Source organism: Coregonus clupeaformis, unplaced genomic scaffold (assembly GCF_020615455.1).
Source record: "Coregonus clupeaformis isolate EN_2021a unplaced genomic scaffold, ASM2061545v1 scaf2607, whole genome shotgun sequence".
Classification (NCBI taxonomy): Eukaryota; Metazoa; Chordata; class Actinopteri; order Salmoniformes; family Salmonidae; genus Coregonus; species Coregonus clupeaformis.
The window spans coordinates 42,995-70,288 of NW_025536061.1; the positions used below are offsets into that span (position 1 = coordinate 42,995).

The 27,294-nt window shown below is 41.9% G+C and overlaps 1 protein-coding gene across 1 annotated transcript; it reads left to right on the forward strand.

The window, feature by feature from the left end:
* The first annotated feature begins 167 nt into the window (after positions 1-167).
* LOC121562429 (myosin heavy chain, fast skeletal muscle-like) lies at positions 168-25,385 on the forward strand. Its single transcript, XM_045219671.1, has 41 exons — positions 168-183; positions 732-777; positions 909-1,136; positions 1,490-1,636; positions 2,964-3,120; positions 3,344-3,371; positions 3,642-3,750; positions 3,908-4,000; positions 4,159-4,219; positions 4,370-4,468; positions 7,333-7,436; positions 7,721-7,859; positions 9,397-9,515; positions 9,667-9,816; positions 9,911-10,081; positions 11,889-12,192; positions 13,866-13,930; positions 14,024-14,111; positions 14,228-14,345; positions 14,718-14,841; positions 15,282-15,418; positions 15,718-15,973; positions 16,186-16,428; positions 16,778-16,954; positions 17,051-17,196; positions 17,365-17,455; positions 17,783-18,172; positions 18,294-18,420; positions 18,600-18,718; positions 19,154-19,350; positions 19,481-19,664; positions 19,771-19,936; positions 20,106-20,230; positions 20,398-20,706; positions 20,928-21,131; positions 21,289-21,414; positions 21,508-21,678; positions 23,962-24,066; positions 24,163-24,258; positions 24,704-24,835; positions 25,269-25,385. Exons 3-41 carry the CDS (start codon positions 921-923, stop codon positions 25,287-25,289), a joined length of 5,814 nt encoding a protein of 1,937 aa, XP_045075606.1. The 5' UTR covers positions 168-183; positions 732-777; positions 909-920; the 3' UTR covers positions 25,290-25,385.
* The last annotated feature ends 1,909 nt before the right edge of the window (positions 25,386-27,294 follow it).

Genomic DNA, 27,294 nt, shown 5'->3' on the forward strand with positions numbered 1-27,294 from the left:
TGGGAGTGTGGTGCTCCTGGAAGTGGGAGGTGCTAGTGAGACAGACACATAGAGGTCTCTCATCCAATTCATTTCCTTTCCCAGAGTGGTCCATAATTAACATTTGCTTGGTTGGCACTTCCAACCAGATATAAGGAGGCTGGGGCCCCAGCATCCATAAGTCAGATACCTTCTTCCTCTGTGGTAAGACCTCTCCACCTCCTTAGATTTTTACATTTGTCTCATCTTTGCACTCAGCATCTGAGGCAGTAGCTATCTGCACTGTTTGAATTGACTTCTGCATGTCTCTTGTAAGATTTGACAATATGCAATCAAGTGGCATTGGTTTAAAAAAATGTTTTAAATGTGTTTTTCTTTAACTGTGTATTACTTCAAATCTGTAACTTCCTTTTTATGCCAAAAGTGGTGCTCCTGCACTTGTTTGTAAATTGAGGGGGTGGTCTAGAATGTAACTGTGTTTTCAGGGGTATTTATTTCAATTCTTGACAGAATGTGTATTAAAGTGAGATGCCACTAGGAAAATATAAGTTATCAGTTGCACCTGTAGTTGAATTTGACATGGCTGTAATTATTATTTAGTTAAATGTTTTTTAGCTGTTCGGGGGCTAAATGATAAGGCTTTAGACTTGTGCGTTTTCACAACATTCCATTTATTATTACGAGCCGTCCTCCCCTCAGCAGCCTCAACTGCTTTAAACTTGTGTGTTTTCACAACACCTTATGTTTCACAGGGTCCTCCAAGAAGTACACATTCATCTGTAGAAGGGGAAAAAGAAGGTGAGACATGGTTTGAGTCTTCACATAAAAAGCGATGAGAATATTCTGAGAGATACCGCTCATCTAACTCTGTTGACTGGGGAGGAAGCACCACAGAGTCAATCATGTTTCTTGTTTCATCTCTTTCCTAGTGATCTGTCACCATGAGTACGGACGCTGAGATGCAAATCTACGGCAAGGCTGCCATATACCTCCGTAAGCCTGAGAGGGAGAGGATTGAGGCACAAACCGCACCCTTTGATTCAAAGAACTCCTGCTATGTGGCAGACAAGGCGGAGCTGTACCTTAAGGGTCTGGTCACTGCCAGGGCCGATGGGAAGTGTACTGTGACAGTCACCAAACCTGACGGCACTAAGGAGGTAAGCCTGATCTGAAAAGTATTCAAGTTCAAGTTCTTGTAATTACTCTATTTCATTACAAATCATCAAAATGATCAAAAACATTTCAATAGACAACATGAAATCAGTAACAACAGATAGATTAATGATTTCTTTGTTTTTGTAAGCAGAATATAACCTTCAAACACATCATTTTGAATGTTGCTATTTAAAAAAGGCATGGCATTTTTTTTATATTGGCTAGTCAAGTATGTCAGTGGGCGATAACAAAGAAGTGGATTAAATGGGGGATTGAACTGTAATGTTAATGAGCAAAAAGCATTCAGTCACGTCCACTTTGATCTGCGTGTAATCTAGATTTCTGACTGTTTCAGGAAGGAAAAGAGTTCAAAGATGCAGACATCTACGAGATGAATCCCCCTAAGTATGACAAGATTGAGGACATGGCCATGATGACCTACCTGAATGAAGCCTCTGTGTTGTATAACCTCAAAGAGCGTTATGCAGCATGGATGATCTATGTAAGAAACCTGCACATACAAACATACAACCACATACATAATAAATACACAAATACAGTACTACCATACAGTGGTCCCAAAATATTCACACCCTTAATAAAGATGAGAAAAAATGACTGTATAAAATAAATAATTCAAATACTGAGCTATATTGTATACTTAAAAACTGGGAAATTATAGTATTTTATATTAATACAATTGCTCCGAGAACGAGATTTGTATTTATTTTTCTCAAAAAGGTAAGGGTCAAAATTATTGACACCCCTGTTTGCAATACCTTTCAATACCTTGCAAGGATAATGGCCTTTTTCAAAAAATATTTTATGAGTTGGAGAACACATTGGGAGGAATCTTAGACAATTCCTTCATACAGAATCATTCCAGATCCTTGATATCCTTCGTCTGCACATATAAACTGCCCTCTACAATTCAAACCACAGTTTTTCAGTGGGGTTCATGTCCGGAGACTGAGATGGCCTTTGCAAAAAATTTATTTTGTGGCAAATTAACCATTTCATTGTGGATTTTGATGTGAAGGTGGGGTTATTGTCTTGCTGGAAGATCCACTTGTGGCCAAGTTTCAGCCTCCTGGCAGAGGCAACCAGGTTTTGGGCTAAAATATTCTGGTACTGGGTAATGTTCATGATGCCTTTGACCTTAACAAGGGCCCCAGGACCAACGGAAGCAAAGCAGTGCCATAACATCAAAGATCCACCATGATATTTTACAGTAGGGATGGGGTTCTTTTCTGCTTATGCATTCTAATTTCAGCGCCAAACCCACCACTGGTTGGCTTACCCAAAGAGCTTTATTTTCATGTCATCCAACAAATGTAAATGCCTGGAGTTTGCTAAACGGCATTGGAACTTGGATTTGAACCAGTGCTTTGGTCGGATGACATGAAAATAGACTTCAATAATGTTGACCCCTATCTTTTTGAGAAAATAAAATATTACCTGTTAAAAAATTTATTAATTTCAAGCAGTTGTATTAGTATAAAATAATATAATTTTCCAGTTTTTGTGAGCATACAATATAGCTCAGTAAAGTGACCCCACTGTAAATGAACGGTAGAAACCAAAACATATCAATACAGTAGACTCACATCAGTATACCCACATCATTTTACATTTTAGTCATTTAGCAGACGCTCTTATCCAGAGTGACTTACAGTTAGTGAGTGCATACATTTTTCATACTGCCCCCCCGTGGGAATCGAACCCACAACCCTGGCGTTGCAAGCGCCATGCTCTACCAACTGAGCTACAGGAGGCCACACATAAATCTGACTTCGTTAATCCCCTAATTTAATGATGCTTTCATCCAGACCTACTCTGGGCTCTTCTGTGCCACGGTGAACCCCTACAAGTGGCTCCCCGTGTACGACGCCGAGGTTGTCAATGCCTACAGAGGGAAGAAGAGGATGGAGGCTCCACCCCATATCTTCTCCGTCTCTGACAACGCCTTTCAGTTCATGATGATTGGTACGAGCTATCATGGATGGATGGATGGATGGAAGTTAAAATGTTATGTAGAGAGATATCTACTGTTTTCTAGTCTAGCTTAGAACAGTTTGCTGGGAATATCTGATTTCACTAGCTTTGAATGGGAAATGTTCCAAATTGAAATTCGTGATGATGCTATGAATGCAATAATGTCCCCATAATGTTGCTTGAGTATGATAAGGAATATGTTTTTTGGTTACAGATAAGGAGAACCAGTCTGTCCTGATTACGTAAGTGGTTTACTAAAATTTCATTCTGATGAACTATTTCTATTGTAATACGTTGGGTCACTTGGGTGTGATGAAAATACATGACATTATGAATGGATTATGACACTAGGCTAGGCGTAATAATGAGTTGATAAATGGGAATATTTGTAAATATTTACTTATGTTAGGAAACAGGTCAACAGTGTATTTTTCTATGCTATTTCTTAGTGAAAGTCAATCTGACACTCAAACATGTAACTAAAACCCCTCTTTCTCTGTCATATAAACCAGTGGAGAATCCGGTGCAGGAAAGACTGTCAACACCAAGCGTGTCATCCAGTACTTCGCTACCATTGCAGTGTCTGGTGGCAAGAAGGAAGCAGACCCCAACAAAATGCAGGTAGGTTGTGCTCATGCTTTCCTTTTTAACACATTTCAGTTTGGTAAACTTTTTTCCCAGTGGTGAATCCTGTTTCAAGAAAAGGTTTCAAGCAATCGAGAAAAACAAACGTAAAAATTTTACCAGTTTTTGAGCAACTTGTGTTTGTCTCAATCAGGGGTCTCTTGAGGATCAGATCATTGCAGCTAACCCTCTGCTGGAGTCTTACGGTAATGCCAAGACAGTGAGGAACGACAACTCGTCTCGCTTTGTAAGTATGAAGGGCATACTGTGGAAGTGACCTTATATTGGAAAAATGTAATTCAGTAGTTCCCTACTGTTATGCAGATGTAGGATCTTATTTTGATCACTCTGTTAGGATTTAGATTTATTTGTTGACCTATTTCTAACCCCCATGCACTTCTATAGGGTAAATTCATCAGGATTCACTTCCAAGGTGGTAAACTGGCTAAAGCTGACATTGAAACCTGTGAGTTGGTTTTGATTGTTTCTCAATGCTTTCCTAAATTCACACAGATTATTTTTTGGAGATCATCAAATTTAAATGTATCTCATGTTCTCTCTCTCACTCTCTCTCTCTCTCTCTCTCTCTCTCTCTCTCTCTCTCTTTCTCCCTCAGACCTTCTGGAGAAGTCCAGAGTGTCCTTCCAGCTGCCAGATGAGAGAGGCTACCACATCTTCTTCCAGATGATGACAGGCCACAAACCTGAGCTAGTTGGTACGAAAAGTAGAGGTTCATGGGAAATTCTTCCCACCCCCATCTGTGGAACTTATAAAAAATATTCATAGTCCACACCAATGGCAGTTGGTGCCGTTTAAGATGAGGGAGGACAATCATTGTTTTTATGAGCATGGCCTTATTTCTATTACAGCATATTGGATGACTGTCATTCATATTCCATTCACCCAGCTCAATGTCACATCGATAGGTTTAGGCTACTACATGATACTCTAATGTTCCCTAACCCACCATGAGGTTGCTACAACCTAGCCTATGAATGAAAGTTTAAAACGTAAGTGCACAGGTCGAGAGAAATTTGAGTAATCAAGGTGACAGACATTGACACATCCAATACCGCCCTGCACAATATTGCCTGCATCTAGCTGATCTAGTGTAATCATTAGTTCAACAGTTGCAAACAATAGTTTCTATTGGACAAATGCAGGTAGGCTATGTTTATCCCCGTTTCGTTCAGTTTGCTTCCGTTTAAGAAAAGTTTTTCAACAGAATTGGCAGAATGAATACACCCATGATCACACGCCAACACAGTTCACCTTCATATAGGGATGCGCCGAGTAGTCGGACAAAATGAGTATTTTAATGGATATGGGCAAATTTCTGGATCCGATTAAGATCCAATAATTTTTTGTAATTATCTGTGATCGGAAAACAAGTTATTTTCGGGTGCCAGCAAGCATCTTTCTCATGTCAGTCAGTCACAGAGTTTCTAAACTATACTGTACTGTCTTTGAGTCAGTAATGTGCAGTCAACTGGCTAGTTTGCCTGTCTGTAAAGAGAAGGACTGTACATTGATCCTGCTGCTCTGATTGGCTAGATCACCCGATCACTTGCCTGCTATTATGATAAATCACATGGCAAGGATGTTTCATATCAAGCTATCAATGTGCATAATAGTGTGAGGCAAGGGTAGGGAAGAATATGAAACTAATGCGCATTCTGACTGAGTGCTGCAAGTTGAGGACACACACACAGACCCACTCCTCTGCAAGCTGCTCCTAAAATGCAGCTTTTTTGCAGTGAGAACGTGCAGGGAGGTATTTTGCCATCTATTTAAGTATATTAAAACACTTCAGTTTTTTTCCGATCACCATCCGATCCGACTATCAACTGTTAATTTACGGATACGTTTACAAATACAAGTATGGCCATGTTGGCATACCCCTACTTTAACAGCAGCCACATACAAACAGCATGAGCCCTTTGATCGTTGGATAATTCCTTCTTGCATCTATGCTCTCACCTTTTCCCTGCTTGTGGACTTCAGTGCACAACACATCAACTGTCTGTGACCAGGTGAAAAAACCTTTCCAAGCCAAACCTAAATATCATAACCGCTACACACAGCCTACATCGTTGTCACCATATTAGCTAAGGTCAAGTCAACATAGCTACTAGAACTAACGTGTTAGTAAACCCGCTACAATCATGCAGTACATTGTACTGTTAGCAAGCGGTTTAGCAGTTACACCGGTGGGCCCCGGTGGCAATAAATTCATGAAACAAATCGCTTACCTTGACATGGAATTGTTTCAGTATTGGATAGCCATAGCCAGCTAGGTAACATAGCATCCCTCTCTGTTTTAGCAGGGTGTCTGAGTAGGCTAAACTAGCTAGCTACATTCAGCTATGTAAGTGAAAGTGAAAAAAATAAGAAATATAGCTAGCGCTCCCTCTCTCTTGCTTCTCCTTCATTTTTGAAGAAATGAATTTGTTCAAAACTGTTCAACTATTGTGTTTCTCTCTTTGAATCAACTACTCACCACATTTTATACACTGCAGTGCTATCTAGCTATAGCTTATGCTTTCAGTACTAGATTCATTCTCTGATCCATTGATTGGGTGGACAACATGTCAGTTCATGCTGCAAGAGCTCTGATAGATTGGCGGAAGTCCTCCGGAAGTTGTCATAATGACTGTGTAAGTCTATGGAAGGGGGTGAGAACCACGAGCCTCCTAGGTTTTGTATTGAAGTCAATGTACCCAGAGGAGGACGGAAACTAGCTGTCCTCCGGCTACACCATGGTGCTACCTTACAGAGTGCTGTTAGGGCTACTGTAGACCTTCATTGCAAAACGCTGTGTTTTAATCAATTATTTGGTGACGTGAATATATTTAGTATAGTTTTACCTAAAAACAATAACTTTTTAATGTTCAACTATTTTTATTTTTCTGAAATTTACTGAGGAGGATGGTCCTCCTGTCACGCCCTGACTCAGGGGACGCTTATATGTTGAGTCAGGGTGTGTATATTCCTTGTTGTGCTTTGTCTATGTTTGTGTTCTAGTATGTATAGTTCTATGTTGGCCGGTGTGGTTCCCAATCAGAGGCAGCTGTCGCTCGTTGTCTCTGATTGGGGACCATACTTAGGCAGCCTATGGGCACTATTGAGTTGTGGGATCTTGTTCCGGTTAAGGTTTGTTGTGTCTACCTTAGGACGTCACGTTTCGTTTCTTGTTTTGTCGTTGTGTTTATTAAGTTGAATAAACATGTACGTATATCACGCTGCGCCTTGGTCTGTCCCGTCATTCAACGAACGTGACACCTCCCCTTCCTCCTCTGAGGAGCCTCCACTGGTTCACACATTTGAAACTATTACAATGATTGTATCCAAGGTAACAAGGCATCTAGACATGGGTCCGGTCTTTGGGAAATATCTATCAACTAATGCATTGTGATCACACTAGTCCACAAGTCTCAGTCCCCTCTTTTGATGCTATTTATTATATACTACATGTATCCTTGAGTCCATCTATTGAGTAAAGGAGGGAGAGATACTGTAAAGGTAGGACAGCAAAATTCTAAGAGATTTAACTGACAAGCTGTTCTCTGTTGTCCATAGAAATGGCGCTCATCACCACCAACCCCTACGACTTCCCCATGTGCAGCCAGGGTCAGATCACTGTGGCCAGCATCAATGACAATGAAGAGCTGGATGCCACAGACGTGAGTCAAACAAAGGGTTAACCAAATGGGTAGGACCACCGTACACACTGAATGCACTGTGCAATTCCAACTTGGTAGCAGTTGGCACTCTTCATGACTTCACATTTCACATTTAAGACGTCCACAAGAGAGCGTAACTAAGTGCCCTGTGGAACTGTGTAAAACTATTTTTGTGTTTTCATCTACTATCCATCCCATTCGATCTGGAGTGAGGACAGAACTGTAGTGTAACTGGCCAAACTACTGTTCAGTTCATCACTGTTGTACTTCCTCTTTAATGCCAGGATGCCATTACAGTCCTGGGCTTCACTAATGAAGAGAAGGTTGGCATCTACAAGCTGACAGGAGCTGTACTGCACCATGGCAACTTGAAATTCAAGCAGAAGCAGCGTGAGGAGCAGGCCGAGCCAGACGGCACAGAGGGTGAGTCCCACTCATAGATATACAATATGTAAAGAATTAGTCCCATTCCCAGTCCCACTCATAGATATACAATATGTAAAGAATTAGTCCCATTCCCAGTCCCACTCATAGATATACAATATGTAAAGCATTAGTCTCATTCCCAGTCCCACTCATAGATATACAATATGTAAAGCATTAGTCCCATTCCCAGTCCCACTCATAGATATACAATATGTAAAGCATTAGTCTCATTCCCAGTCCCACTCATATATATACAATATGTAAAGCATTAGTCCCATTCCCAGTCCCACTCATAGATATACAATATGTAAAGCATTAGTCTCATTCCCAGTCCCACTCATAGATATACAATATGTAAAGCATTAGTCCCATTCCCAGTCCCACTCATTGATATGCAATATGTAAAGCATTAGTCTCATTCCCAGTCCCACTCATAGATATACAATATGTAAAGCATTAGTCCCATTCCCAGTCCCACTCATAGATATATAATATGTAAAGCATTAGTCCCATTCCCAGTCCCACTCATAGATATGCAATATGTAAAGCATTAGTCCCATTCCCAGTCCCACTCATAGATATATAATATGTAAAGCATTAGTCTCATTCCCAGTCCCACTCATAGATATACAATATGTAAAGCATTAGTCCCATTCCCAGTCCCACTCATTGATATGCAATATGTAAAGCATTAGTCTCATTCCCAGTCCCACTCATAGATATACAATATGTGAATCATTAGTCCCATTCCCAGTCCCACTCATAGATATACAATATGTAAACCATTAGTCCCATTCTTAGTCCCACTCATAGATATACAATATGTAAAGCATTAGTCCCATTCCCAGTCCCACTCATAGATATACAATATGTAAAGCATTAGTCCCATTCCCAGTCCCACTCATAGATATACAATATGTAAAGCATTAGTCCCATTCCCAGTCCCACTCATAGATATACAATATGTAAAGCACTAGTCCCATTCCCAGTCCCACTCATAGATATACAATATGTACAGCATTAGTCCCATTCCCAGTCCCACTCATAGATATGCAATATGTAAAGCATTAGTCCCATTCCCAGTCCCACTCATAGATATACAATATGTACAGCACTAGTCCCATTCCCAGTCCCACTCATAGATATACAATATGTACAGCATTAGTCCCATTCCCAGTCCCACTCATAGATATACAATATGTAAAGCATTAGTCCCATTCTTAGTCCCACTCATAGATATACAATATGTAAAGCATTAGTCCCATTCCCAGTCCCAAACATAGAAATACAATATGTAAAGCATTAGTCCCATTCCCAGTCCCAAACAGAAATAGAACACTTAAGACAGACAGTGACACATGAAAGTCAGGCAGGAGATCATTTCTAGAGAACAAATTCCAACCTCCAGAAATGATGGATGTGGGTAAATCAAAACCTAACCCACAAAGAAGTTAGCCAAACTATTTTGTCAGTGTGACATCAGAAACAAGCCATCTTGTGTGCCTGAGTCTGTTGTTGTTGGTTCTCTCTCCAGTGTCAGATAAAATTGCCTACCTGCTGGGCCTGAACTCAGCTGAGATGTTGAAGGCTCTGTGCTACCCCAGAGTGAAGGTTGGCAACGAGTATGTGACCAAGGGACAGACTGTGCCTCAGGTAAGGCGGCCAAACACAGCATCTACCATTTTCTGAGCACTGGAATTATTTTGGGGACAAGTGCATACTTTTGTTTTTCCCAAGCTCGTATCACCTTATCACAAGACATGGTCAGTATCTCATGTATTAATTTGAGGTATTATCATTGCAGGTTAATAACTCAGTCAGCGCTCTGGCCAAGTCTATCTATGAGAGGATGTTCTTGTGGATGGTCATCCGTATCAACGAGATGTTGGACACCAAGAATCCAAGGCAGTTCTATATCGGTGTGCTCGATATTGCCGGGTTTGAGATCTTTGATGTGAGTATGAGACCAGAACAAGACAATTAGTTGTGATTGAGATGGATTACAGCCTTGTATGATGAAATGATCCCTTTTAAAACTCCATCAACAGTACAACAGCATGGAGCAGCTGTGCATCAACTTCACCAATGAGAAACTGCAACAGTTTTTCAACCACACCATGTTCGTCCTGGAGCAAGAGGAGTACAAGAAGGAGGGAATCGTCTGGGCCTTCATTGACTTCGGCATGGACTTGGCTGCCTGCATTGAGCTTATTGAGAAGGTAAGCGGTCTGTGAGGATTATAATGGACTGTAACAGCAAAGCTCATATGGAGCTCTGTGTGAAATATTATCACAGTGGTAGAACGTACAGTAGTGGTGCTTGGGTAAAAATCACTGGGGAAGCCAAACCAGGGGGAAAAAATCCATATTACAACCTACAATATGTGTTGTGATAATTGCGTTGTTTGCTCTATGACCTGTTAGTTCATATGCCTTGCCACCGTGATATATAGGCCTAAAGGCCGAGACAATAAGAAGACACAGTGGCAGAATAAATTCAACCACACCTTTGTTTCATCCCAAAACCGGAGAGCAACCTCTGTCTGGTGAAGTCCACCAAGCATATTGCCTGTAACAAACAGTTACATGACCTACAGTATGATCAATCAAGTTCATGTTTCCGACATTTTTGGACTACTAAACAGCTATTGATTTAGAACTACAGAGAGTTACCGCAAGTCACAAAGAAAACAGGAGCTGCCTCCCTCCACTATTCCAACCCCATCTCAACTTCAACATTTCAACATCATCAAATCACCTATGCTTAGTCTAATACATTGGCAACTTAAAGATACCAAAAACAATTTAGTCCAAAATCTAAATATCATGTGGCTGTCCATGGTACTAATTTATGTGTGTGTTAGTGGAAAAAACATGTTGACTCACCCTACTTGACGAGAAACTCCAATGCCATCCTCCTCTCTTTCATGTTGCTGAAACGGTCTATGACTCTGTCATATATTACGCACTGTAAATGTTTGTTGTCCTAGGCTACCTGGCTAAAAGCCTTGCTCACTAGCCTAAATTCCTTTCCTGGGCAACGATTAGCTAGTTACCATTAGCATACTACATCTATCTACATATTGAATCTTCCATACTCTCAGGCCAGAGGTGCAATGTATGAATTTATGGTTGGATCAGAATCGCTATTAGAATCATTGACCAGTACGGAGATTTAAGTAAAACTATAAATCCAAATCCCTATCTCCACCAATTTTAGCTAGCTAGCTATCCACCGGAGCCCAACAACACAACAATTACATTTTTGTTTTTCTGTCAATGACGTTTGGCTTGATGTGATGCGATTGGAGTGAAACCAAATCCAAACTAGCTTCACTTGACACTTTTGTTTTGGTGCACCAGAACCATTCACAGATTAGCTCATTCAGTTTAGCTCAACTCTGATTCGCTGTTATTGTATTAAAAAAAATATCAAGGGAGGCCAAATGCTCGCTGGCTTCCCTTGCATTCAATGCTACAATATCATACTATTTTTGACCAGACAGCATCAGATAGAAGGGCTACACATACAGAGACAGAGGGGAGCAGTTTAGCTCGGAGGCTTTACCTGGTGAGATACATTCCAGCCTCTTGCTAAGAGAGACGAAAGATACATCATTTTATATGTTTTTAAAAAATGGGGGGTGGCATCCATGATGCATTTGGAAAGTATTCAGACCCCTTTACTTATTCCATTTTGTTATGTTACTGCCTTCTTCTAAAATTGATTAAATATATCATTTCCTCATCAATCTACACACAATACCCCAAAATGACAAAGTGAAAAAAGGTTTTCTGAAAAAAATGAATTTTTATTTTATTTTATTTTTAACTGATATACCTTATTTACATACTTTCCGAATGCACTGTATGCCACTGACAAGTTATCTGACTGTTGAGAACTCAATCTGTTTCCTATTATGTGCTCTTAAATGAATATAATCCTATAATAGCATTTTTACTGAAGGAATAAATGTGATCCTAAATGGAAATATCACTAATTTGATATTCATCTCTTTTCGTAAAGCCATTGGGAATCTTCTCCATCCTTGAAGAGGAGTGCATGTTCCCCAAGTCTTCAGACACTACCTTCAAGGACAAGCTGTACGCCCAGCATCTTGGCAAAACAAATGCGTTTGAGAAGCCCAAGCCTGCCAAAGGCAAGGCAGAGGCCCACTTCTCCCTGGTGCACTACGCTGGTACTGTGGACTACAACATCACTGGCTGGCTGGAGAAGAACAAGGATCCCCTGAACGACTCAGTTTGTCAGCTGTACCAGAAGTCCTCAGTCAAAATTCTGGCTGCCCTGTATCCTGCTCCCCCACCTGAGGGTAAGACTAGCATCACGTCAAAATATTTAATTAAGCACCAGTTATAACTCAGACCAAATGTTCTTTAAAGTCTTTGAATGTATCCCAATTTCTCAAGGTGTTTTCACCGGGGTAATTTATTCATACACTTGGTTAATTTAATTATACAATAGGTGTTATTTTACATAATCTCATTGGCAGCATTTGCCTCTAGATACAGTGAGGGAAAAAAGTATTTTGTTCCACTCCTCTTTGCAGATCTTCTCCAAGTCATTAAGGTTTCGAGGTTGATGTTTGGCAACTCGAACCTTCAGCTCCCTCCGCAGATTTTCTATGGGATTAAGGTCTGGAGACTGGCTAGGCCACTCCAGGACCTTAATGTGCTTCTTCTTGAGCCACTCCTTTGTTGCCTTGGCCGTGTGTTTTGGGTCATTGTCATGCTGGAATACCCATCCACAACCCATTTTCAATGCCCTGGCTGAGGGAAGGAGGTTCTCACCCAAGATTTGACGGTACATGGCCCCGTCCATCGTCCCTTTGATGCGGTGAAGTTGTCCTGTCCCCTTAGCAGAAAAACACCCCCAAAGCATAATGTTTCCACCTCCATGTTTGACGGTGGGGATGGTGTTCTTGGGGTCATAGGCAGCATTCCTCCTCCTCCAAACACGACGAGTTGAGTTGATGCCAAAGAGCTCGATTTTGGTCTCATCTGACCACCACTTTCACCCAGTTCTCCTCTGAATCATTCAGATGTTCATTGGCAAACTTCAAATGATCCTGTATATGTGCTTTCTTGAGAAGGGGGACCTTGCGGGCGCTGCAGGATTTCAGTCCTTCACGGCGTAGTGTGTTACCAATTGTTTTCTTGTTGACTATGGTCCCAGCTGCCTTGAGATCATTGACAAGATCCTCCCGTGTAGTTCTGGGCTGATTCCTCACCGTTCTCATGATCATTGCAACTCCACGAGGTGAGATCTTGCATGGAGCCCCAGGCCGAGGGATATTGACAGTTATTTTGTGTTTTTCCATTTGCGAATAATCACACCAACTGTTGTCACCTTCTCACCTAGCTGCTTGGCGATGGTCTTGTAGCCCATTCCAGCCTTGTGTAGGTCTACAATCTTGTCCCTGACATCCTTGGAGAGCTCTTTGGTCTTGGCCATGGTGGAGAGTTTGGAATCTGATTGATTGATTGCTTCTGTGGACAGGTGTCTTTTATACAGGTAACAAACTGAGATTAGGAGCACTCCCTTTAAGAGTGTGCTCCTAATCTCAGCTCGTTACCTGTATAAAAGACACCTGGGAGCCAGAAATCTTTCTGATTGAGAGGGGGTCAAATACTTATTTCCCTCATTAAAATGCTAATCAATTTATAACATTTTTGACATGCGTTTTTCTGGATTTTTTTGTTGTTATTCTGTCTCTCACTGTTCAAATAAACCTACCATTAAAATTATAGACTGATCAGGTCTTTGTCAGTGGGCAAACGTACAAAATCAGCAGGGGATCAAATACTTTTTTCCCTCACTGTAAGTGTGAAGTTAACCAGAGATTATCTGGTTTATAATTAGTGTGCTTGCTGAAGACAAGACCACTCTAGATTTCTTACATACTCTTATTATTATTCTATTTATTCCACCCGCTCTAGGAAATGTACTTTTCTAGTTATCTTTAACTTTTCCCCAATTTAACAGATAAAGCCAAGAAAGGAGGCAAAAAGAAGGGTGGTTCCATGCAGACTGTATCCTCCCAGTTCAGGGTGAGCTTTTGAAATGTATATATTCAGTCATTCAAAAGGTGCATTAAATATCATAAATGATGTCTGAGAAAATGGTTTGTAACACTCTTACAGGAGAACTTACATAAGCTGATGACCAACTTGAGGAGCACTCATCCTCACTTTGTGCGCTGTCTGATCCCCAACGAGTCAAAGACTCCAGGTACAAGAAATATTGAGTTAAATATGTCATCTTATCAGTACAGTATCAGTGACTTTAACAATCTCAATCTTTAACCTGTTTATGAGTATTAAATGAGACTTGGTTTGTTTTACCAGGTCTGATGGAGAACTTCCTGGTTATTCACCAGCTCAGGTGTAATGGTGTACTGGAGGGTATCAGGATCTGCAGAAAGGGCTTCCCCAGCAGAATTATCTATGCTGACTTCAAGCAGAGGTACACACGCGCAAGCACAAACACACACACAGAAAGATCTGCTCCAACGGAATCCCCAGCATCAGAATAGGCTTACATTTTAATTTGTTATTTAACCTTTATTTAACTAGGCAAGTCAGTTAAGAACAAAATCTTATTTACAATGACGGCCTACCCCGGCCAAACCCGGACGACGCTGGACCAATTGTGCACCGCCCTATGCGACTCCCAATCACGTCCGGTTGTCATACAGCCTGGAACCGAACCAGGGTCTGTAGTGACGCCTCTAGCACTGAGATGCAGTGCCTTAGACCGCTGCGCGACTCGGGAGCGTTATACATAATTATAACCAACCTACAACTTGACATATGTTAAACATTTATCCTCATTCAGGTACAAAGTACTGAATGCCAGTGTCATCCCTGAGGGCCAGTTCATGGACAACAAGAAGGCTTCTGAGAAGCTGCTTGGGTCCATTGATGTGAATCACGAAGATTACAAGTTTGGACACACCAAGGTCAGTCAAATACCCCCAGCAAAAGCTGACAACAAAACACAACTTCAATAATAATTTAAACCCTTACCATATAAAATCTCTCCAGTTGATCTATCCATCCTTTTGTTCTTTCTTCTTCATTTAACTAAAGTAAAAGGTGGAAAAACATTGTAGTGTTTTTTACTTCAACGTCATAGAAGTATAAAAGAGAAACTAAACTCATTATCATGTGCATTGTGTTAGAGTGGTATGGCTGCAGTTATCTGTATCTGTGGACATTATTAATATACAACTGTACAATAACTAACAACTTAGAAACATCCTATCCCATGGTTTGTTTGTAACCATTGCAAAGTTAATGTTGTCAAATCAATCTAGTGGAGTTGTTCCCCTCTTTTGATTCAACCCTTTCTATCTGTCACCATCTGTGGTTCCATTGACCATGCTAACCTGTGTTTCAGGTGTTCTTCAAAGCCGGTCTTCTGGGTGTCCTGGAGGAGATGAGAGATGAGAAGCTGGCCACTCTGGTCGGCATGGTCCAGGCTCTCAGCCGTGGATTCCTCATGAGGAGAGAGTTCACCAAGATGATGGAGAGGAGGTGAGGAATAGTGGACATCCTGGCAAAAGCTTTCTGTCAACCACCTGTATCTAATGCATTATGATAACATAATGTATTAATTCTTGAAGAATATAAAATGAATCATGAGCTTAGCATGACCTGTCAGTCTTTGCATCTAGAGAGCTATCTATGAATTTAAGAGCGGTTACATTTCCCTAGCCCCGTTCCTCAGCTGTATACAAAAAGTATAGGGGACCCCGTTTTGTTGTTCTTTGAATCCGAGAATGTAGCTTTAAGCATGTCACTCACCATGCCACCCTATCCTTTCTGTCGACCAGAGATTCCATTTTCACCATCCAGTACAACGTCCGCTCATTCATGAATGTGAAAACCTGGCCATGGATGAAGTTGTACTTCAAGATCAAGCCCCTGCTGCAGAGCGCTGAGACTGAGAAGGAGCTGGCCAACATGAAGGAGAACTATGAGAAGATGACGGCAGACCTGGCGAAGGCTCTGGCCACGAAGAAGCAAATGGAGGAGAAGTTGGTGTCCCTGACGCAGGAGAAGAATGACCTGGCACTTCAAGTTGCATCTGTGAGTGAAAGACGACCATCATAAGGGCACATTTACACACACATGAATACACAGATGAACACACACACCTATGAATTATGTGGCTGTGTTTATTAAAATATGCTCTATTTATTTCATGAATTTCTATTGGTTTAATCTGACCTCTTTGACTAAAGTGTATATTTTGATACACAAAGTGAGGCCTCTGATTTGTCCTCGTGTTCTGACACCAGGAAGGAGACAGTCTGAACGATGCTGAGGAAAGGTGCGAGGGGCTCATCAAGAGCAAGATCCAGCTGGAGGCCAAACTCAAAGAGACGACCGAGAGGCTGGAGGATGAGGAGGAGATCAATGCTGAGTTGACTGCCAAGAAGAGGAAGCTGGAGGATGAGTGCTCTGAGCTGAAGAAGGACATTGATGACCTGGAGCTCACCCTGGCCAAAGTGGAGAAGGAGAAGCACGCCACTGAAAACAAGGTCTAGTGTCTTACCATAGACAGTCTAACCAAACAATAATCCAAACAATAATCAACTCAAAACATAGCTTAACAGAAATGGAATTCAAGTTGTATTGTGGGTGAAGGAAAAATTAAGACACAAAATAGTGGAATTTCAGTTGCGGGGTACTCCCCACATTCATTGCATGTTCTGCTCCCTACTCATTTATGACTTCCATTCAGTACACTGGCATGGTGTACACTGCCATCTAGTGTTGAATCTATAATACAGTACTTGTTGACACATTTCTAATCTAAATGAATGCAATATATAACAAACTAAATCTCCCCTTTATGGTGAAGTATAATTATGTTGTGACCATTTTCAGGTTAAAAACCTGACAGAGGAGATGGCATCTATGGATGAGAGTGTTGCCAAGCTGACCAAGGAGAAGAAAGCCCTCCAAGAGGCCCACCAGCAGACACTGGACGACCTGCAGGCAGAGGAGGACAAAGTCAACACTCTGACCAAGGCCAAGACCAAGCTGGAACAGCAAGTGGACGACGTGAGTGGAGTTCGACATTTTAACCATGATAGTGTGTAAGATTATATTATCTTCAGTTGTTTAGATTTGAACAATATATGTATTTTTATCTTATAGCTTGAGGGTTCTCTGGAGCAAGAGAAGAAGCTCCGTATGGACCTAGAGAGATCCAAGAGAAAGCTGGAGGGAGATCTGAAACTGGCCCAGGAGTCCATAATGGACCTGGAGAATGACAAGCAGCAAGCTGATGAGAAAATCAAGAAGTAAACACAAAAAATGACTACAGTATCAGCTGCAATAATGGTTGTTCTTGACTTATTATGAATTAGCATTTGCATGTGATTCTTAAAAGCAACGTGAATGGTATTATACTCCCTTTACACTAACAAACCTAAACCAACTCTGCAATTAACCTTTTTTCTGTTTTTTAGGAAGGAGTTTGAGACCACTCAGCTCCTCAGCAAGATTGAGGATGAGCAGTCTCTGGGAGCTCAGCTGCAGAAGAAGATCAAGGAACTCCAGGTACAGTACAGGATATACGCTCCAGTACAGAAAAGCACACACCTGAATCATTTCCTGAAAACAACTGACACTTTTTCTGGTAGCCGACAGTTTTCCTGGTGGCTTCTAATGGCTCAACAGGTTGGAAGATGGTGATTCTTGTTGGTGCTTCTTACCATTGTGGTTTTGGTTCCTGCATGGGACACTGTCTACTGAATATATTAGTGTAACCGGCTTTGTATTAACACATTTCTGCAAAATATACCTACTATTATTACTTTATAGGAGGTTCAATTGTTTCAACTGTATTGTAGTGTTCATCCCCCCTACTCATGCCCCCTGTTCTAGGCCCGTATTGAGGAGCTGGAGGAGGAAATTGAGGCTGAGCGTGCTGCCAGGGCTAAGGTTGAGAAGCAGAGGGCCGATCTCTCCAGGGAACTTGAGGAGATCAGCGAGAGGCTGGAGGAGGCCGGAGGCGCCACTGCTGCTCAGATTGAGATGAACAAGAAGCGTGAGGCTGAGTTCCAGAAGCTGCGTCGTGATCTTGAAGAGTCCACCCTGCAGCACGAGGCCACAGCCGCCACTCTGCGAAAGAAGCAGGCTGACAGTGTGGCTGAGCTCGGGGAGCAGATCGACAACCTGCAGCGCGTCAAGCAGAAGCTGGAGAAGGAGAAGAGCGAATACAAGATGGAGATTGATGACCTCTCTAGCAACATGGAGGCCGTCGCCAAGGCTAAGGTGAGTAGTGATGTTTTGGTCAAGCAGTGTTGAGGAGGGTCAACTACATTACCATTCAAATGAACTGAGGTTGACAGGAGTCCCATATATATAGTAATGATGGAACATGTTTCACTAACAGGGCAATCTGGAGAAGATGTGCCGTACTCTTGAGGACCAGCTGAGCGAGCTCAAGACTAAGAATGATGAGAATGTTCGCCAGGTCAATGACATCACCGGACAGAGGGCAAGACTCCTGACAGAAAATGGTACCATCAACAATGAACTTCAACCCAATGCTTTCCTTCAGTAGAACACAATAACGTGTTGGGGGCTGTATCCACATAGTTTTTACTGTACTATTCACCACCTAACATTGCCCTACGATACCATTTTCAATCTTAGAGAACAGAGACCCTATTAACTAGATATCCCTCTATCCCTGCAGGAGAGTTTGGCCGCCAGCTGGAGGAGAAGGAAGCCCTGGTGTCTCAGCTGACCAGAGGAAAACAGGCCTTCACCCAGCAGGTGGAGGAGATGAAGAGGGCGATTGAGGAAGAGGTCAAGGTAAAAAAAACAAAATGGACTGCACCGACCACAGAGTTTAGAGACATATCTTCATATAGATGGTGACTACGGCACCCTCAGAGACTCCTACTGTCTCTCCACCCTCAGAGACTCCTACTCTCTCTCCACTAGATTACTGTCTCTCCACCCTCAGAGACTAGTCTCACCCTCAGAGACTCCTACTGTCTCTCCACCCTCAGAGACTCCTACTGTCTCTCCAGCCACCCTCAGAGACTCCTACTGTCTCTCCACCCTCAGAGACTCCTACTGTCTCTCCACCCTAGAACAACTCCTACTGTCTCTCCACCCTCAGAGACTCCTATGTCTCTACTCAGAGACCTACTGTCTCTCCCCTAGTACTGTCTCTCCACCCTCTGTCTTCTACTGTAATTTGTTTGACTATCTCTCTAATATCTCTGTCTTTCTCTTTCACAGGCTAAAAATGCACTGGCCCATGGTGTCCAGTCTGCACGTCATGACTGTGACCTCCTGAGGGAGCAGTTTGAAGAGGAGCAGGAGGCCAAGGCAGAGCTGCAACGCGGCATGTCAAAGGCTAACAGCGAGGTGGCTCAGTGGAGGACTAAGTATGAAACTGATGCCATCCAGCGCACAGAGGAGCTGGAAGAGGCCAAGTGAGTCACATGCAACAGCAAACACTCAAATATAGGGTGTGGATGTTGAGGGTGGTAGGGGGGCTCTGAGAAAATGTTACGTCAATATATATTGTAACATTTGTTTCAAAACTACAAAACCACCTAACAGGAAAAAGCTGGCCCAACGTCTGCAGGAGGCTGAGGAGACAATTGAGGCGACCAACTCCAAGTGTGCCTCCCTGGAGAAGACCAAGCAGAGGCTGCAGGGAGAGGTGGAGGACCTCATGATTGACGTTGAGAGAGCCAACGCATTGGCCGCCAACCTCGACAAGAAGCAGAGGAACTTTGACAAGGTAAACATTTTCTGCTACATAATCAATTGTAGTATAATTGTAGCATGTTTCTGATTTAAATCTCTTCATCTATGACTTATAATGATAATCCCATGTATTTCCCTAGGTTCTGGCAGAGTGGAAGCAGAAGTATGAGGAGGGTCAGGCAGAGCTGGAAGGAGCTCAGAAGGAGGCTCGCTCTATGAGCACTGAACTCTTCAAGATGAAGAACTCCTACGAGGAGGCTCTGGATCATCTGGAGACTCTAAAGAGAGAGAACAAGAACCTGCAACGTGAGCATTTCACAGCAGCTCTTATTGGCTCATGTTTGATTAGACAAGATGTAATGTATAGGGTGTTAATTAATTAACTGTTATCATGATTAAATGTCAACTTCAGTACATTGGCGATATCCACTGAAAATCTCCCAAGTCTAAACTTTTCCTGTGTGTGTGTGTGCAGAGGAGATCTCTGACCTGACTGAGCAGATCGGAGAGACTGGCAAGAGCATCCATGAGCTGGAGAAGGCCAAGAAGACCGTGGAGACAGAGAAGTCTGAGATCCAGACCGCTCTGGAGGAGGCTGAGGTACAAACTACAGCTGTTTGATGGGAAAAGCAGTGTTACACTAGCAATGCCAGCTACAGTCTAATGCTCCCTGTATTGGTGTTTATTGTTGTCATATATATATTTAATTCCTTGTAGACATCCAAATATATTGAACACAATACACATTACTTATTTTCTTTGTCCAGGGCACACTGGAGCACGAGGAATCCAAGATTCTGCGTGTGCAGCTGGAGCTGAACCAGATCAAGGGTGAGGTGGACAGGAAGATCGCTGAGAAGGACGAGGAGATGGAGCAGATCAAGAGGAACAGCCAGAGGATGACTGACTCCATGCAGAGCACCTTGGACTCTGAGGTCAGGAGCAGGAATGACGCCCTGAGGGTAAAGAAGAAGATGGAGGGAGACCTGAACGAGATGGAGATCCAGCTGAGCCACTCCAACAGGCAGGCCGCTGAGGCCCAGAAACAGCTGAGGAACGTCCAGGGACAGCTCAAGGTAAAGGGACTCGGGACATCAGGTTCAAAAACCGAACATGGCTAGGGATTTGTTTGTGAATCTGTAGAAAATAATAGAACAGAGGAATTGAATAGAGTGGTTTATGTACTAAAGGTAGCCATACTGGGGAAATTCGTACCAACTTACATTTCTGTCACTGATCGATCCTATCGCCCCTACTTCCACAAGTCCTAATGAACATATGTCATTGTGAACCCCAGGATGCCCAATTGCACCTTGATGACGCTGTTCGTGTCGCAGAGGACATGAAGGAACAGGCAGCCATGGTGGAGCGCAGAAACGGTCTGATGGTGGCTGAAATCGAGGAGCTGAGAGTTGCTCTGGAGCAGACAGAGAGAGGCCGCAAAGTGGCTGAGACTGAGCTGGTAGACGCCAGCGAGCGTGTTGGACTGCTGCACTCCCAGGTATGGGTCAAAAGCCATTTCCAATGGAACTCAACCAAGCATACAGTTTAAACACATCTGGAATTTGACAGTGCTTGCTTTAGATTTTCATAATTTCAGCCTTGTGACTTGTAAGTTCTCTTGAGAGTCAAACAAATCGTCTTGTTTCATCTTTCAGAACACCAGCCTTCTGAACACCAAGAAGAAGTTGGAGACTGACCTGGTGCAGGTGCAGGGAGAGGTGGACGATATTGTCCAGGAGGCCAGGAATGCAGAGGAGAAGGCCAAGAAGGCCATCACTGACGTGAGTTCTTTAATTACATCAACTTGATTTGTCCCCAAGGGGCGTTATGATTGGTGCCAATTGGTGCATAAATTAAACAAACTACTTTTCCAGGCGGCCATGATGGCTGAGGAGCTGAAGAAGGAGCAGGACACCAGCTCTCACCTGGAGAGGATGAAGAAGAACCTGGAGGTCACAGTCAAGGACCTGCAGCACCGCCTGGATGAGGCTGAGAATCTGGCCATGAAGGGAGGCAAGAAGCAGCTCCAGAAACTGGAGTCCAGGGTGAGTTAACAGCAGGGTGGATTATGGTGGATTGAAAGACAGATTGCTGGAAATGCATTTGATCATAAAAATACACAGGAGCATTGTTTCATTCAGTGAAGCAAACTGGTGAGGGCCCAAAAAGGTGACACATTTTTTTTGCACTGAAACACGTAAATAAATCCCTGCTATTTGTTGCCTAGACTTTACAGCGAATGACACTGAAGTCCACAGAATAAACACTAATATTGCAGTTAGCCATGACATTCTTTATAATACAACGCTTGTGACCACACACACATCTAAATATTGCACTTGGGAAAAAAACATCTTAAAGTAGAAATATAATGAAATGAAACAGGCATTCAATTTTTTCTCTATTATAGTGGTTATGAATATAGTGGCCACTTTTAGTAGACATCGACCAAGTGCACAAGGCTACATGTGTGCAAAAATAACGTTCACTGAGTAAAACATCTAATAATCCCCCCTCACTCACACAAAACTGTTACAGTATGTCAAGTTCAACGCAACAAAAGCAATATCGTTGGGATACACTGCACGTTATTACATGGTACACTTTCTGCCAGTCCAGGGTGAGTTAACAGCAGGGTGGATTAGGGTGGATTAAAAGACAAATTGCTGAAAATGTATTTGATCATATAAAAATACACAGGAGCATTGTTTAATTACTTTTTCTCTCAATAACCCATATAGATCAGATTTTCCCCAACGTTTGTGTCGAGGACCCCTTTTGTGATAGTGAATTCATCAGGGACCCCCTCATAATATCCGAAGACATCTCTTACTTTAGAATGATAAAAATAGCCTCCATGCAGGTTTACTGTTACTTCTGTAGTGCATGGCATGACTAATCAAGTCTCGGGCCCTGGGAAATGTTAAGTCCCCCCTCTTGGCATTAGAGAGAAAATGTTGCAGTTTTAAAGCTAATTTCCTGCAATTCTATACATTTTGGCTTTTTAAATGTTAAATGATGGTGCATTTATGATCATAACAAAACAAATTATAATAATTGTACACTTATTTAGTGGAGTTGAGCCAAGATCTTCAAATAAATACAAATGTATTAATCGAGTTGCTTCGTTCAGGCTTGTACAGTTGTCTCAGCAGACTTCTTCTAAACTTTCATTTCATTAGTAGTAATAATACAAAAACAAATTCACAATAAATATCAACACACAATATAATGTACATTCATCCACTTTATCTCATAGTAATAATTTGTTACATCTAGTTACATTTGTTTCATTTCTCTCTATAGCGACATGTCGCATTCACCGGCCGTTGCTAGGGAAGCTAGCGTTGCTATGCAGGTTTACCAGCCAGCAGGCTAACGGCTGAATTAGTTTGTAGGCTAGCGGATTTTAATAAGTTCATAAAACCTGAAAACACAACGTAACATCTTAACAAACATATGTACATACTCCAGAAACATTACCGTCTCGAATATGGTGCTTCTCCAGTCGCTTACCTTCAAAATAAAGATATACCAATGTATATGAGTCAATCACCACCTTCCGGAGACATTTGAAACCCCACCTCTTTAAGGAATACCTGGGATAGGATAAAGTAATCCTTCTACCCCCCCAAAAAATAATCAAATAAAACAATTGTAAAGTGGTTATCCCACTGGCTATAGGGTGAATGCACCAATTTGTAAGTCGCTCTGGATAAGAGCGTCTGCTAAATGACGTAAATGTAAATGTAAATGTATTTATGTCGGTGCTTCTGTCTTGCTGTTGGCTCACTTTGCAAACTTCTCTCAACTGTCATAGCGCGAGCCTCCCATAATAGAAGAAATCTCATAACATTAAAACATGCGAGTGGCGTCCTCTAGTGGCCATACTGGTGCTGCACCATAAACTGCTAAACGCATGACAAAATGGATAAATAGTCATATTACAAATACAAGAAGAATTGAGGTGAGAGCCTCCCAGACCCGTTGTGCATCTAATAGTTAAGAACATAACTTGTGGATTAATAATATGTACTGTATTGCACTCTCTAAACTTTTTCCACAGATCCCTGGTTGTTTAATCTGTTCTTGCTAGAAATATTCATAAACACATTTAAATGTAAATTCCCCTTTGGGAACCACTGACCTAGATAATGAAAAGTTGTTGTTATTATTACAGACCCCTTCAATTAAATGTTTAGAAGTACATAGGGACAGATAACAATTGTGCCTCCTTGACTGGGTAGAACACTACACTTCTGTGTTACAAAGATTTGTTAAGTCTGATTTCACCACCTCAAACAAATACGTTTATTTCTTCCACAAAGGTGCGTGAGCTCGAGACTGAGGTGGAGGCCGAGCAGAGAAGAGGTGTAGACGCAGTCAAGGGAGTCCGCAAGTATGAGCGCAGAGTCAAGGAGCTCACTTACCAGGTAAGAGAAAGTGCCTTCTTCACACATTTGACAGTAACACAGAGAGGTTTGTGTATAAAACTATACTGACATTGATTATTTTATCTTCTCCCACAGACTGAGGAGGATAAGAAGAACGTTAGCAGACTTCAGGACCTGGTAGATAAGCTGCAGTTGAAAGTGAAGGCCTACAAGAGGCATTCTGAGGAAGCGGTGAGTGACAGACTTAGTCAAATACTCTGAAAGCATACATTTGAAAATGTATTTTCTCCCTACAAAACGTAATGTCCATACGGTTTAGTTGAAGTGTTGCTACAGCACATCAGTCAACAATTACTAAATTGATATTGCAAGTCATTACTGAAGAAATTATACACATTTCTGAGTGCCTCCTATGCCTATGTGTTACTAACTTAAAGGAGAGGGGGTTGAATAATAATTTGCTGGTCTAGTGGTAGTGCTGGAGGCAGCGGTTTGATCCCGTTCCTCCACTCACTTTCTCTGCTGTATCAACTATCTTCCCATATACGTTGCTATCCTAAATCGGTCTATATTTTTGTTGTTGAAAATACCTTTAAAAACATATTTTTTATTTGCTACCTGAAGCATCAAACTTTAAATGCTGATGTTTCGCTCTCCATCTCTTTTATTCACCCAGGAGGAAGCAGCCAATAGCCATATGTCTAAGTTCAGGAAGGTTCAGCATGAGCTGGAGGAGGCTGAGGAGCGTGCTGACATCGCTGAGACTCAGGTCAACAAGCTCAGAGCCAAGACCCGTGACACTGGAAAGGTACAGAACTGCTGCTAAACCTATACCTGACTCATGTTCAAATATGACCACATCAACACCACTTATGATTCAGTCTTCACAGAGGTCAATACTGACCTTTTACACTCACTCAACTGTATTTAAGACCTCTAAGAAGCACATTTCAGGTAGGGCAAAATAATCTAATAAGATCAATTCAGTTGGTACTTCAAAATTGAAAATCCAAGCTGAGCACTGAGCATTAAATGCTTGATCCATTATATTCTTTCTAAGTGTTCATCTATTTATCATGTTCATTATTATTACTGATCCATTATATTCTATCCAAGTCTATCCATATATTTATCATGTTCATTATTATTACTGATCCATTATATTCTATCCAAGTCTATCCATATATTTATCATGTTCATTATTATTACTGATCCATTATATTCTTCCTTTCTTATTACAGGGCAAAGAAGTTGCTGAATAAACAGGACCAAGTCTTATCATTTTCCTGTGTTGCATAAAATATGATTTTCATGGTGAAATGTTGAGCATTGATTAAAAACATGTAGACCTACATACACTTCCTTTGTGACTTTGGACTTATTACTTAGCAAACAGCTTTTTCATACCATAAAATTATTGTACTTTAAATAATGGAGCAATCTGGGATTCCAACAGCAAAAGTGGTCACCCGGACAAAGCAGTCCGTTTTTTTGGTGAACAGCTGAGTGATGAGGCTGGAGAAATGTAACCACTCTCAAATTCTCAGACTGAGCTATGGATGCAAGGACTGCAAGTTTGTTCTTGCTTTATTGAATTCAATGTAGTTCAGCCGGCCTCGGGATTTAAGCTGCTGAGTTAACCAGTAAAACTGCCAAGGTCAGAGGTTACAAGACCGTTCTAGTCATTCTATTTCTATGGTCATAACACCGTCATAGGACACCACAACACACATATATTAGTCCTGCATGTAACATTTGATCTCTTAACAGACTGAAAGGTTACATCAACACTTCTATCCACATGCCATTGACTAGATGTCCATTAGTACCTGTATCTTGTTGAAGTACTGCCCAGCCTCGAAGGGCACTGTGTTGTAGGTGGAGATCCCAATAACAGGTTTCTCTGTATTGTTCTTGGCTCTGTAGAAGGCCAGGGCATTCTCTCCTGGAACCACCTGTATGGTAACACAACACAGACACTAAGATACCTGTATGGTAACACAACATATATAATAAGAGTATGTAAGAAATCTAGAGTGGTCTTGCCTTCTAATTATTGTTTTCCATTGCAGAATGATTGAAGATGTGTTCTGTTGCATGACCTAATGAACATGACCTACCTCATGGGCCTTATTTAGGTCAGTGCTATCCGGGATCCTTGGGACTTCCCTAACCTAAACCCTGACCTTGACCCCTACCCTAACCCTGACCATGTCCCCTACACTAACTCTGACCTTAAAGGGATACTTCAGGACTTTGGCTATGAAGCCCTTTATCTACCTCCCCAGAGTCAGATGACTCATGTATACCATTTATATGTATCTGCATCCAGTATAAAGGAAGTTAGAGTTTCGCAAGACAATGCTAACTAGCATTAGCACAATGACTGGATGTCTATGGTATCTACTAGCATGCCATTTATTGCAAATCTCCAAACATCTGTAGTATAACTACTCTCCAATAGAGGGCACTAAAGGCTAAGGTTAGAAGAAGCTACATGAGGGGCCTTTTTGAACCTGCCACTGCAAAGTTTCTGGAGGTGCCTGAAAGAGATCCGGAGGAAGGGACAAAGGGGATCGGAGGAGCCTAAAGCATTGGGGAATCGGAGGAACCTAAAGCATTGGGGGTGGGCAGCAAAACAAACAGTTAATAATAACCACAGTTAACCTCTCCACCCTGACCATCTGTGAGTCAGAATGTAGTGAGGGCTTTCCCTGACAGTTGGTTGGCTAGCATATTTATAGACAACATATGTGAGTGTTTTAGGAAACAGGGATCACGGCTGTACTCAGCAAGGGCTTCCCCTGGGCTGGCTGGCAGGAAGTAGATATGGACTACCGTGGTTTGTGTGTGTATGTGTGTGCTCTTTAAGAAACAGGCAGGGGATCACCGCAGCAGATATTTGTATGTAGAAGGAAAAGCAAACAATGCAGCGTTGTAATAATAATAATAATTGATTAATACAAATAATTGATTAAACTTCTATAGCGCTTTTTATAACATAAATAGGTTAGGTCAGCCAACATATCATCATCAGTAGCTTAGCAATAGGTAGCTAGGTCAACCAATACATCATCATAAGTAGCTTAGCAATATCTAGCTAGGTCAACCAATAGAGGCCAAGTCTTTGAGTGCATGCATCCTTCAAAGATGGAGAGGGACAGTTCATGGCTTGATCAGAGGAAGGTGGTCGGAGAGATGGTTGATGAAGATGGAGTCTAGTGATGATCTTGTAGAGGGTTACTCTGGGAACCAGCCTGTGTTGTG